At 35.2% G+C, this 14,454-nt stretch overlaps 1 protein-coding gene across 1 annotated transcript; it reads right to left on the bottom strand.

Moving 5' to 3' along the window:
- Nucleotides 1-2,806: 2,806 nt before the first annotated feature.
- Nucleotides 2,807-11,435, bottom strand: hopx (HOP homeobox). Its single transcript, XM_038308366.1, has 2 exons — nt 11,139-11,435; nt 2,807-3,149 (listed from the first exon to the last, which is right to left on the bottom strand). The coding sequence occupies exons 1-2, from the start codon at nt 11,280-11,282 to the stop codon at nt 3,072-3,074; spliced, it is 222 nt and encodes a 73-aa protein (XP_038164294.1). The 5' UTR covers nt 11,283-11,435; the 3' UTR covers nt 2,807-3,071.
- Nucleotides 11,436-14,454: the final 3,019 nt, after the last annotated feature.

Here is a 14,454-nt window from a genome sequence, read left to right as displayed (position 1 = left end):
GAGGGTCATGTCTTGATCAGCTTTAGATGATAATCTGAACAGAGATCTTTATGATGTTCAGGGCTCTGAATATAGCTTCAAAATATAGAGCTTTGTAGCTTTCACCTGTCTTCTGTGATATTTTGTCTGGATGAGGCTGTTTGTTTACTAATTATTTTCTAATAAATCTCTGAGGCCTTCAGCTGCATTATCCTGAGATTCATTTAAACATTGCTGCACTCCAGTTGCCAATTAGATGAATCCTGAAGCCCTCTGGTTGTCCTGGATTTTATGCAGCAGTGTCCAATTAAACGGGGCTGAATGCACAGCACTTCTGATTTTGGATTTTTGTTTTAAAGCCCTGTTACCCTGATACCTCTGCTACTTTGCGTTGGTGGAATAAAATCTCAATAAGATTAAAAGACAGCCAAAAACGCAATGAGGCAATGGAGAAGATGAGAGAGGTAGACTAGGTAAAGTGGGTGAGACATATTGGAGGTGTTTCCTGACAGGAGCAGCTGGAGGAGTGAAGGGGAAAGGTGAAAAAAAAAATAGCCAGTGAGGCCTGCTATGATAAAATACAGAATTAGAAATGAGTACGGCAGACAGACACCTAGATTGAATGGACAGAGAGGCAATGCTGAGATGGTTTGGACAGATGTACATGTGGAGAGGATGGAAAGTTGAAACTAAAATGATATGAGAATTAGGTTGACAGAGCAGAATCCCGTATGGATGAAATTAATGCAATTAATTCTGTAACAGAGCAAGCAAAATACATAAAAGTGCAGAAGTGCAGTGACATTAGCTAAGAATGCAAAATGAAGCTGCAGTTCTTGATCTGCAGGGTTTCTGCAGAGAACCATGTGTGTTCAGTGCTTTTATTACATCATATATTGCAGTACTAAATTACCTGGTTTACCTTTCGATACGCAGATTTATGTGCTTCACAGTTTAAAAAGTAAAGTTGAATATTTGCATCAGAAAGAACGTTTAAAACCAAACAGTTAAGAAATGGCTTTTGAATGCAAAGCAAGTATTTTCAAACTTTTTCAGATGCAACTGTTAACCTAAATAAATGCTTCATTTAACTCTGGAAACATTTAGTGATGTTAAGCAATCCAAACTGTAACAATAAATCCTCTATAAGATATAATGTGTGTTTACATCAGGGAATATAAAAATGTGCTTGTTGTTCTGTAGTGGGTGTGACTTTTTTCACACTTGGTCGAATAGAGGAAAAATCCCCCAGGCTCCGAAAACACAGCACACTGTGTGGGTTCTGCATGTGCAGTGAGGGGCTTCAGTCAGAGTGAAAAGTTGGAATCATATGAATAAGGCTTGTTGCCAATAAGCTCATAACATCTAAAAAAGCAGCTTTGAGTGCAGTTCAGTTACCTGTTTGTTGGCTGTTTTATGTAAGCTCAATAGTTTCCCACGATCAGTGTGTGTAGTTTTACTCCAGGCTTGTTGGCTGGAAACATCATCATCTCATTTATTATATTAGCTTCAGGCCTCCTAGACAACAACCCAAACTTTTAAAGTAGATCAGTTGTGTTATGAAACATTGACCTTTAGATTGTGATTTTAAATCCTTCCATTTCCCATCACTCAGGCATCCATTTATTTCTGTCCGGAGTTAAATCTGACAGCTACTTGTTTAAATGCTGTAAGGTGAAAGGTCATGACTTTCTTTAGCAATTCCTCCTGGTCCTGTTTATTTCTACTGATCCTGTTGCCGCTCTCTGATACAGCAGTTATATATGTGCATCTGTTTATGAGTGTGTCTCTATATAACTGATGTGTATGTAGAATTTTTTTTTTGTATTAATGTGTGTGTATGTATGCATATACTGTATAAATATGAATGGGAACTTGGTTTGTTTTGGTAATTTTGGATCAGTGGTTTAGAAATTAAACAGGAAATAGGAAGTTACAATTTACATAATGGACAATAAGAGGGAGAGGGAGTATGAATAATAAGTTTTACTTCTTCATACCCCTTTTCAGATGTTAACCATTAATTAATACCTATAACTTTATTCAGCTGGGTTTTTAATTGAATATATTATTATCATAACATTAATTAGATTATTTATGTTCAATTATAATTAATATGTATGTATTGTGTTTTTTTGCTTGTGACAGACTGGCGATCTGTCCAGGGTGTACCCGGCCTTTTGCCCATTTACACAGCTGGAGATAGGCGCTGCGCTGGTCCCAGTGAGAACCTGATGGAAATGGATGGATGGATGGATGGATGGGGTTTTTGTAGGAATTTTTTTGTTGTTCACTTTTTTGTGGTGGTAATCTTCTAAAATATAATTTATTCATTCATTCTCTTCAATCATTTCCATATCAAATGAGTTACACTTTTTAAAAAAAAAAAAAAAACCTAATAAAAACACAGAAAAATATGACCCAGACAGTATGTAAGATGTTTATGCAGCATCTGGAGAGACTCAATTTAACGTTACTGGACTTCTAGACTCCAAGTACACAATAAAAGTATTCAAAAGCTAAAAAAGTGTATTTTCATTTGTATGTATTTGTAGGTCCTCATTATTCATACATTTTTTGTGTGTGTGTTCAGTCTATAGGGAGGAAAGTGTATAATGTAATTTATCACTAGTGTTTAGAATTTCTCTCTGTGTTTATTATTCTGCAGTTTTATTTTCTCTCTAAGTTGTTTTAATTATAAAATCATTTCTGTTTCCTACAGCAGCATCATTCTGCAAAACAGTGCTTCCCTTTTATTTCTATGGGTGCTGGAAACAACCAGAAGCACTGCTCTGCTGGATACCACTGAGAGACATACAAAAGAAAATAAGCTCCTCCCTGTTTTATTATCCTGCTGCATCCTGCATTTCATATTTGAATCACAAATAGACAAACAAATTTGCAGTTACATTATGTATTTATATGTAAACAAGGCAGTTACAATGGTACACAAACATAATATTCTGCAAGACAAAAGAGCTTCATAAACAAAATAGGAGGCATGGACATATAGTGGGGAGAAAAAGGATAAATCAAGTCCATAATTGAGGAATAAGGCTGGGAAAGGGCTTTGTGCAAAAGGTCAGGAAATCTTAGTCCAACACTGATCCCAGTTCTGCTGGTAGACCCTCTGCCTTCCTCCACTTGGCATTACGCTCCTTGAACCAGTTCTGTGTAGAGAGAAAAAAACATAATGAGGAAACCGTTGAAACAGGTTGCAGTTGTTTTTTTCGAGGCTTCAAATTCTGTAACACAAGAACTGTGATGTAACTGCCTCTTGTCACACTAATGTATAGTAACAACATGACTGTTCCAGAGAAGTTAGACAGGAAATAAAATTAGGCTTTTCTAAATTGAGATTAATCCAAAGGCCTCTTATGAACGTAAACAATCTGATACCTACAGGAAACGTAACGTAACATTTGTTCAAATTATCCGAGGAAGGTAATATGTTATCTATTATCAAGAAAAAAAGTTTGATCATGATTACCCTTGCTTAACTGACTTTATGTGACATAAAACGTAGTTCATATTGACAATGAACTCATCTTGTTAGCATGGTGGAAAAACTGCCTATCAACATTTTAGTCAATATATTTTAAACTTAAGTTTAAACTTAGGTTTAAAATGTGCAAAGAAAATGTACATAAAATGTAAAATTCCAGCATGCTAATGTTAGCACAGTACACCTTACATGACAGGTAGCATAATGCTACTTAGCATACTGTTAGGTTCATATGTAGCATTCATCATTTAGCATCCTACATTTATGGGAAACAGACATTCTAATGTTATCATTAACACAGCGATTTGTTTAAAACTTAGGTTTAACCTTAGGTTTAAAATATGCTTTGAAAATGTACATAAAATGTCAAGTGTGTAGATTTCAGCATGCTAATGTTAGCTCAGTACACCTTACATGACAGGTAGCAAAATGCTACATAGCATACTGTTAGGTTTATATGTAGCATTCATCTTTTAGCATCCTACATTTATGGGAAACTGAGTCATTATAATATTATCAACACAGTGATTTGTTTTAAACTTAGGTTTAAAATATGTGTTGAAAATTTACATAAAATGTCACATGTCTAGATTCCAGCATCCTAATGTTAGCACAGTATAGCTCACATGACAGGTAGCAAAATGCTACTTAGCATACTGTTTGCTTCATATGTAGCATTCATCTTTTAGCATCCTACATTAATGGGAAACTCAGACATTATAATGTTATCATTAACACAGTGATTTGTTTTAACATTTACATTTTCAAATGCTAGGAATTTGGAAACAGCCATGTTTATGGGGAGCAGGATTAGCCATTACACATTAGAGTTATAAGGCTGTGGCTGTGTCTGAATGTCCGCCCTAATCACTATATAGGGCATTATATATTTGTTACGCCATTTTAAATGAGTGTCTGAACATCTAGTGGATCAAAAAGTAGTGGACTCAAAATTTCCCACAATGCACCTTGAAAAGTAGTGATCATTCATGGTCACAAAACCAGCAGATTTATCCCGAAATGCTTTGCGTGGAAAGCTCTCCTCGCAAAGCATCATGGGATTTGCTGTCATTGTGGCCCGCTGTCATCATAGGCTCTCACTAGCCAACAGCAGCGACCAATAACAAAATGGCGAAAAAACCAGGCAGTGTAGAAAGAGTTACGTGACTAACGGGGAGCAAAAAGTAGCGATCATCTGTCCCAACCATTAGTTACCTGAGTTTACTATAAAGTTCCCTATATAGTCCCTGCTCTACATAGTGATTGAGGGATCTAAGCGTTAGGGCAGAAGTTCGGACACCGCCACTGTATAACATTAGTATTTATAGGAAAACATTATAGAATTCCTAACTTTAGCAATTGCCACAGCTTTATCACAATAGTTAAAATAATGTAGCTTTAGTATTTATTTTTTGTAGAATTTTTAACACATTTAATCTTATGTTCACATGGAATATGTTAATTTTTCCTACATTTTTATTTGTTTTTTAGCAGGAAAATTTCTGTATGTCTGTATATAACTCTGTATATACCGATCCCTGGTAACTTGACCTCTGACTTCATTTACACTTAGTCCTAGGCCTAAATAGTTTGAAAAGTGAGTACATTAAGTCAACATAATAGTTTTATTAGAAACATTTGCTGTACAACTGCAATAAACTCATAAAAATGGGGATCCATGCATCAGCTTTAAATATGCAGTAACATTTATAGTAGATTGTAAGTTTTACTCCATCGGTTCATGTTGCCCTCTGACCACTCAGCCAGTAAGTACCCCATTAAACTCTGACCACAAGATGACTGTGCAGAGCCTTGACATACACACTTGACCTCCTACATTGCTGTTTCACTGTTCACGTTGTCAAGCGATTTGCAACACCGCTGACGCAATCCTGATAACGCCAAGAGGAAAGGGAGGGATTCGACACTCTGACAGAGGACTGGTTGTTTGAGCTGTGTGTCTCACAGGCGGGATATTTTCCACATTTTACATAGAAAACACATGAGATTCTCTTCTGAAGTCAGTTGGGACCACACTAATGCAAGCCCTGAAGCAATTCATGAAACGTCTCCAAACGTTCATGCTGCAATCTAATTCGTGCAACTGCAAATTGTTGTATTTACACTTCACAGACTTTTGCAGAAGCTTTGTATTATCATTTTCAACAAATCTAAAGCCATAATAAGCCTCATAGCACTGCTTTTTATATTTTTTCCTATATGTGTTGCACTGAATTACCTAAGTAGGTCATTCATCTTGCCTCTAAAGCTGCTGTACTGAAAACAAAACAATTTGTTCCAGAGTTTAAACATGCACCACAAAAGCAAGTACACGTAAATGTCCTTCTTGTGAAATGGGAGTGGCAGTGGGTGGGGTTCTTTTAGTCAAACCTTCCCCAAATGTATGCCTTGTTAGCAAACACAAAACCTTCTACAGGAGGAAAAGGGGAGTTAAGTCAGGTCTTTTGATGAGGGGCCAGACCTTTACCTCATCCCGCCTGGGTCGGGCTTCCCCGTCATGTCTCCCTCCCACATTGTGTAGAGTGAATGGAAACACAGAATGGGTTGGATTACAAGCCTCTGTGGCCACATAATTAAATGTTTCTGATGTAATCGGCTGAAGATTAGGTCTCGTAGTATTGGTGGTTTTAGAATTTATGCAGTTTTCAGTGTTTTTTTCTTCTTTCTTTATTGTCTTAGCTTTCTTTCTCTATATCTGTTCTTTTTTAGAAGAATGAAGCGAGACACACAACCATGGGCTTCAATGAGTAATGTGTCATGGAAATGCAACACTTTTATTACATCAATACATAGTCCTTGAAAGCAACTATTCCAAAACATTTTTGTTTCCGACTCAGAAAATAGAACCACACCAAAAAAATTGGTTAGTATATAAATATTTATTTTTATCTAATAACAATAGGTACAATAGTAATAGTACCAATTATTTTTTTTCCTATTTCCGTTTTTTACTATGCTTTTATATATTCAAATGTATACATATTCATTGTTTTAATTTTATTATTAGGTTTAACTGCTGTTAGAGCCCAAACTTTAGTATTCAATGCATTGGAGATATAGAGAACATAAATATGTTTGCATGGATCTGTACAGTATGGCAGTTCTAATATCCCTAAGTACCTGCTAACCTTTACAGGCAGTAAACAACAGAAATACCCTTCTCTGCCAAAACATAGTAGTGAATTAAAGAAAAGAGAAATATGCAAAAAACAGACTAAGCGAAGGTGCATTAGATGGGCTTTTTTGTGCAAACTTTCAAATCTCATAATAGTTTATTTTTCTGGTTCATAAATAGAACTTCGCAATGTGTTTGTAGTGATTTAATTATTTTTAACCGCTAGCTTGTTTTTTTTAAATCTATATATGTTATAACCAAAGGTATTTATTAAAGAGAAAGAACAATTTAACCCAAAACTTTGGCTTTCCTGTGGACAGACCAGAGCAAAGAACAAATTACTGTCCATCATTATCATTTTCTATCCTGTCATATTTGAATATAAGAAAAAAAAACTGAAAGCCAAATTACATAAACCTTGTCAGGAGTGTGTGGATTTTCTATGGCATAGATTCATTGATGAGGTGGAAACATTCCCTAGAGATTATCACCCATATTTTGTTTATAATTGTAGTTGGCCTGTCTCCATAAAACATTTTTTCGTGGGTGATAAAAATAATAATTATTGATCTTTATTGATCTCACATTGGAGAAATCTACCTCTGCATGTAACCCTTCTCATTGGAGACCGGTGGGCTGCCATCGTGTGGCGCCTTGGGAGCAATCAGGGGTTAAGGGTCTTTCTCAGAGACCCAGAGTGGCAGTCCGTGGGAGTGCGGCTCAAACTCAGAACCTCAGGATTCCAAGCTCTATGCCTAACCACTAGGCCGCCACTCCCCTGAACAAAAAAAGTTCATTTTAATTTATCATGTGATTAACTGATCAATTATTTATAACAACAGGCCTAATTTCCATTGCTGCAGAATTGTAATTGACACATTCAATGCAGTCAGATTGGTTAAAAGTTTCCTAAGAAAGCACACACAGCTGTTTGCATCAAGTGGTTTACTTGCAATATTCACTCCTCGTAGATGAACCTGTAGTAACAGTGAATTGCATGATGTTGCTAACTTTGCAGCAATTCCCTCATACTTAACATAACTGTATAGGAGTAATAGAATGATGGTCATTAAGGAGGTGGACATTGAAAGTAACGATATTCAGGTAGGAAGTGCTTCTTTTATATGACGCTCATTTCTCAGAAATGATTCTTATTGAGGGAGGAAATAGTCACTCATTCCCTACTGCTTAGTTCTGACTTTAGGTCTCCTTAAGAGAAGTCATCAACAAGTGATTTTCATAATGTCCAGATGACTAAATACATCAAGTTGAAGCTATGCAATGCTCGCCGATAGACTGCTGGAGATAGACACCTGCCCAACTGACCTAATAACCGGCAGAAGAAGTATGGATGGAAAATAATGTTAAAAACACCAAGCATCCTTTCCTATAGAGTCTAGATAGACTTTGTTGAGCCTAAATAGAATTTCAGCACCCAGCATGTTATAAACAGGTGGGGCACCATCTGCTGGCAGTACTAGAGAAATTATCAGAAAAACGGATGCTACTAAATAGAGCCTGACTGTCCTCTAAATACTAAATAAACTGACAACAACTCTAAGTCCTAGTCAATCCTCCCCAGAGCCTCCTGTCAAAATATCAAGGAGAAAGAAAATGTTTCCCCTCCTAACAAACACAAACAGGGGACACAGCATTCATCCATCCATCTATGGGTTTGTATTTAGAACCTAGAGGGACTAAGAAAAGCCTTGCTATCATTAATATCCATATTAATAAAGACATTTACTCATACATCCATTAACTTCTCTGAAAACCTGGGCAGCTTTAACTTCCACTTCAGTGAATGTACTGTATTCCAAGCCTTTTTCAAGTCTTATCTATGTTTGAATTAAATATTTGTTGCATTTTTTTCACACTGGATCTTCCTTGTTTACCCTCTACTAACATGTGCATCAATGTACCTACATTGTCATTGTAAATATGCATAAAAGGTTTATCTAATATGAAACTAAGCAAAAACAAAGAGTAAAACACAATAACCAATAATACGCCAGTAGGATGAGGTAATATTTCAGAAAAACTTTATATGGAACCAGATTTTGGCAATGACGTATAGAATAAAAACAGGTCAGATAAAATGGCTATGCACCTTTAACCTGATGGCTAAACTTACAACTTATATATGATCTGTGGTGAATCAAGCCAGGAGTGGAAAAAGAAAGAAAAAAAAGGCAGTATCTATAGTCTTTTCTGTACTTTTAGATAATTAGAAAGACGACATGCCTAAATATGTCTGTAAATATGTTTCCTGTTCTTCCTGCTTATGTAACTTCACCTTGGGGAAATCTGGTGTAACTGGTCTGTTGGGCTGATGTAGAGAAACAGCACGCCCGGCGTATGCGAGGGATTGTTTGCTGAGACATTTGTTTGGTTGTCATGTGAGAGTTGTATCTGTTCAACAATCATCAGGTATCCACCCACCTCATCAACTACAGGCGTACATTTGCCTAAAAGATATCTGATGCTGATGCTGGTATATATTCCCACTAGAGAATCCCCTAATAGCAGCGTCAGCAGCCTTAATTGTAAGATTCACAATGATTAATCCATCACACAAAAAAAACCTTTAGGTTTGTTTCTATCTTCTCTTAGTGCTCTAATTGAAGGTCTGAAGCTTCACATCTGGCAGTCGATGTGACAGATGCAGAAACCACATACACATTTTTCAGATAGACGTCTGGTGGGAGTGTCTGCATGTCAGAGAAAGAGGTGATAGGGACCAAATACTGCTGCAATAACGTAAGTGTTCTGCAGATAAAATGTGTATTTGTGTTTTTTTTTTACTTTGTGTCTTACAAGTTACTAAAATATTAAATATTCTGTCATATTCTTATTGTTTGAAATCTCCTTTAAAGAAGTGCCAGAAAAAATACCAGCATGAATGGAATCTTCTGGCTGGGAGCATTAAGTAATGTGCCGCATTCACATTCCTGGTTGTTTGCTTAATGTTCGCACAGCAGAAACCTATGACAGAAAGTCCTGACAAAGTCATCTAAAGCATGCAACACAGTCACACCCTCACCAAAAGCTCTTTTTTACATGAATCTGCGCTGAAAATTAATAAGCTATATCGGAAATTCATCTCTGCTGTTACCCAATGACAACATAATAACCATGACCTTGCTCAACTGGACTTTTATGGGTTGGGTCTAGTTAAATGTACGCATTCGTGGCTGTATTTTGTGTAAGAAAGACACAGGTTGATGCTTAAGCAATAAGTGTAGTCTGCTTCTATGAAGGATTTATACCAAGTTGTTTTTATTTTAGTCTCAAATTGCTTCGAGTTACTATAAATTTACCAAAAAAACATCCTTCAAAAGTAGTGTAAAATGACATGTCATAAATTTTTAGTCTTTAGTATATTCTGTTCTTGGATGTTAAGCCAAACTGAATGTATTTTTACCCTTAATGGTTAATACTATCAGTGGCTTAATGCCTAAAAAACTAAGACAGACTTAATTGTTTTTGGTCTAAAATAAACCCATCAGGGAATCATTTTTGGACTAACCCAAATGTACATGATTTCCATAACTTTCTTTCAAAACAGAGAAAAATATTTTTCAGTAATAATAAATAATATTTTTAGTAGATTTGATTACTGTAATAGTACATTTACTAACTATTAAGTACTTACTACTGTGAAATAATTCACCTCATCTAACATTGTACAAACCAGCAGAAAATAGGAAGGCATTGAACCGATTCATAAACTATTGCACTGGCTCTGTAAAAGATTAGCTTTGAAAATGTTCCTACTGATTTAAAAAAGACCAAACCATCTTAGGAAATGAAATTTAGAGCAGTTCCGCAAGTGTGAACCATGTAGAAGATGATCAGAGATCTCTGTTTTCTCTGGACCATGTGAGGCAGGATTTGGTTTCTGTTCCCTTAAGTATTTAAACCAACTTCTCAAATGCCTAAGATGTCCACACCAACAATGTAAACATTTCATATATTTATTTTTGTAAAAATAAAGTTAGCATTTTGATAATAAAGTTAGAATTCTGAGATTACAGTCAGAATTAGTTAAGATTCTGAGATCAACGTCGGATTTTTGAGATCAAAATCAGAATAATTCAGAATTCTGAAAAAAGCAAAGCAAATATATACATATATACATATACATATATACATATATATATATATATATATATATATATATATATATATATATATATATATATATATATATATATATATATATATATAAAGATTTGCTTTGCTTTTTTTCAAAGGTTTTTTGCATAAAGTTAGAGCCATTTACACAGACTTGTTGCTTCAGTGGAAACTTCAACTTTACGCGAACAAGCAGGAAACTCTAAGCGCAATGAACATGTCAAAGATGTTTAAATGAAGAATAAGAATCATAATCTCTTTCCTTTCATCAATGGATGTAAGCAGTATCAACATTTACTGGTTTTATAAACTAATCATATTGTAAATACATAGTTAATGATCTGTAGTGGGATTGGAAAGCAGCAGCAGGTCATTTCTCACCATCGTTTCCTCCTCTGACAGTCCGCACTCTGCAGCGATCAGCATGAGCGTTGTGCTGTCTGGATGTTTGGTGACTTTGTTGAAATTTTCCTCCAGCGTTTTGATTTGCTCCTCGGACAGTTTCCCGTTGACAGTAGAAGCCATCTTTGTCTTTTATTTCCTCAGTCCTTGCTTTCCGGTCAGTCCTGCCGGCTTTGAAGGATCAGATGTGCGCACAGCTGGATGGCGCGGCGTGGAGCGCTGATTCCAGTGACAGCCAGGCGGGAAGCAGCGCGTGTATGAGGGAGTGGATGATGTGAGGAGGCTTTTACAACAGAGGAGAGTTATGAAGCCAAACCCACCAAGCTATACGCCCACTGGACTGGAGGGAGGAGGAGGATGCAGCTACACTACTATGGAGGGCACTGCGATTTAAAACCGAGAGATGGAGATGGAAAAATATTTATATATGATGAATCAGCACTAAAGAGAATATAAATATCTTAATATCTCAGTAATTTATCAAATACACTATTTCATTTATGGAAATGTAAATTAAAAATGAATTTCATAGTGAAAAAAGAAAACATAGATTAAATCTTATTCTGAGATTAAAGTTAGAATTTTGATATTAAGTCAGAATTCTGAAACTAAATAAGATAATATAATAATTCTGAGATCAACGTCAAATATGTCTGAGATCAAAAACAGAAATAGAATTCTGAGATTAAAGTCAAAATTCTGAAATGAAAGCCAAAATTATTAGATTAAAGTCAAAAGTCTGAGATTAAAGTCAAAAGTCTGAAAATAAATAAGATAATGTAATAATTCTGAGTTAAAATTCTGAGATCAATGTCAGATATGTCTGAGATCAAAATCAGAAATAGAATTCTGAAATTAAAGTCAGAATTCTGAAATCAAAGTTAGAAATCTGAGATTAAAGTCAGATGACTGAGAATAAACTTAGAATTTAATAATAAAGTTAGAATTTTGAGATCAAAGTCAAAAGTCTGAGTTTAAAGTCAGAATTCTGAAAATAAATGAGATAATGTAATTCTTAGTCAGAATTCTGAGATTAATGTCAGATATGTCTGAGATCAAAATCAGAAATAGAATTCTGAAATTAAAGTCAGAATTCTGAGATCAAAGTTAGAAATATGAGATTAAAGTCAGAATTCTGAGAATAAAGTCTGAATTCCGAGAATAAGAAATCAATATATTTTTTTTTTATTTGCCGTTTTTTTTATGATTTTAAGTTACCCTAATCCTCTTCTGTACCATGTGCTGCCTCATATAATAAAAGTATTTTTTCCACCAGTATTACTATACAGTACAGTAAGTGACTGTACCTTCAAAAAAAGATAATTTTTGAATTCTGAAATAATTGAACATGATTTGACAAATAGCTAATTTCTGTATTAATCAACAATCAAAAATAGGATTGTATTAAATAAATATATATATATTTTAATATCATCCAACTCTTCAATTTGGAGTGGCAAACCCTTGGCAAGAAATAGAAGACATAAAGTTTTCTTATTTCTTGTTAGCCCATAGTGCTTTGTAATGATTGCGGTCCTTGCATCAGTGATTATAGCTGGAATTTAAAGGAACCTACCGACTAGGCTTCCCAATAATTCCCAATAAACTACTGGCTTTGTGCTGCTGATAAAATGCTTCCAGATCAAAATGAATTTGTCATAAGGCTCATTAAAAAAGCCAAGAGACTTAAAATAGACCCCAGCTTTGTATGTTATAACACATGGTGACACAAGGTATGACAAACTTCTATTAATGTTCGAACAACTGTATAGTTTGGTCTGCTTAAAGACTGATTTACACATCAATGTATGTGGATTTTTAAGACATTCAGAATATTTATAATAGATGCGCAGTAACTAATCAAGTTTTTAAAAACATAGTCATACTGTTGAAGCATGACAACAAAAACAGGAGGATTTTTACATCCATATACAAAATAAAAGCTTTTTCCTGATTTTATATTTTTTGCACTTCAGTAATGCAGCTCAAATATGTCTTAGGCCGATTAGAAAAACATGGGATGCTATCACATCTCCGCAGCTACAGAAACATGTTCAGCGAGCGTGCAAGGTTTCACAATATAAACCCTGTAAATACAGCCATGAATGCCCATGCATGTGTTGCTTCTCCTCATACTATCTTTGGATTTTGATTAGACCTGTAATTATGGGTATCCTCACTGCAGGGTTGACTTTAAGCAACTGCAAAGCCATGCTGTCTGATTTCCTACTTAAAACAACCCTAATGCATATTGCTGTCTTTATTTGGATTCAAACTGCAAACCAAAACAGGTCTGAACACATTAAGCTGCAAGAATTTTTAATGTACAAACATTATTAAAAATGTGTGTATATGGCTAAAAAGTCTTCTTCTCTGTAGAATTAACAAACATTTGTTTCTTCATTATTGAAGCCTCCTTCTATCCAAGTCAAACAGCTGCCAGCAAAGAATTTGGAAACCTTGAAAGTAATCATGATGAGAAATTAAATAGGAAATGGCTGAAAGATACAAGCAACTAAAAAAAACATAATAAGAATAAAGGAATAAAGGAAAAGAAATAAAATGTGATTTATGTCGATCACATGTTCAATGCATGACTTTGTAGTGAAAAACCCAATGCAGGATAACATCCTGCTCAAGCTCAGGAGAGCAGATAACAAGCTGCTGGTTTATAGTCTGTAAATAAAGTATAAAGTTCTCTGGAAACGGCAGCTTACATGATAATTTTGCTGTTGCTTGGCTGCTGCTGAGCATCCAGGCCCCATTGGTGATAAGAGAGAAAACTGAGTCTGACTGCTTCTAAATGGTCATATTTGGAGTGTTGTTTGTTACTAATGCAGATAAAGATATATTTTTGCCTCTAGGTTTAATTAATTGCAGTAAATGCCTGATGAGAAATCCAAAAAAAATATCTCCAGTGCTTTTTCCACCACACAGGTCCATTTTTCTACCGCATGTTGCATAGTCACAGTTTTTAAACTGAATGGCAGACCAAGCAATGGCATAAAAACACACTAAAACACAGATGTTCTGCGGCTCCTCATATGTAAGACCATTAGCAAAAGAAACACAGAAAGATAATACGTTTTAAAAAGCGAATTTATATAGTTTTTATATTTGTCCTTATTTATATAGTTCAGTTATTTCTATTTTTGTCTTAGTTGTTGTTTTTTTAACAAGCAAACATCGCTGTTGGGGGATTTGATCTCAAATCTACAGGCACAGTATGGATCAAAACATTCAAAACAGCAAGAACTGTGTTAAGCACCCAAGTTTCTTTTGCTTCCATTCACAT

Source organism: Cyprinodon tularosa, unplaced genomic scaffold, assembly GCF_016077235.1.
Source record: "Cyprinodon tularosa strain WSP-4 unplaced genomic scaffold, ASM1607723v1 ctg117, whole genome shotgun sequence".
Classification (NCBI taxonomy): Eukaryota; Metazoa; Chordata; class Actinopteri; order Cyprinodontiformes; family Cyprinodontidae; genus Cyprinodon; species Cyprinodon tularosa.
Note: the sequence above shows the minus strand (reverse complement) of the source record. Positions and strands in the feature narration are given on the sequence as shown.

What these genes read in the sequence shown, in the direction of transcription:
- hopx (XM_038308366.1), bottom strand. Translation starts at nt 11,282, where the DNA reads ATGGCTTCTACTGTCAACGGGAAACTGTCCGAGGAGCAAATCAAAACG. An exon ending in TGTCAGAGGAGGAAACGATG is followed by an intron (nt 3,150 to 11,138) that starts GTGAGAAATGAC and finishes CTCTCTACACAG; the next exon opens with AACTGGTTCAAGGAGCGTAA.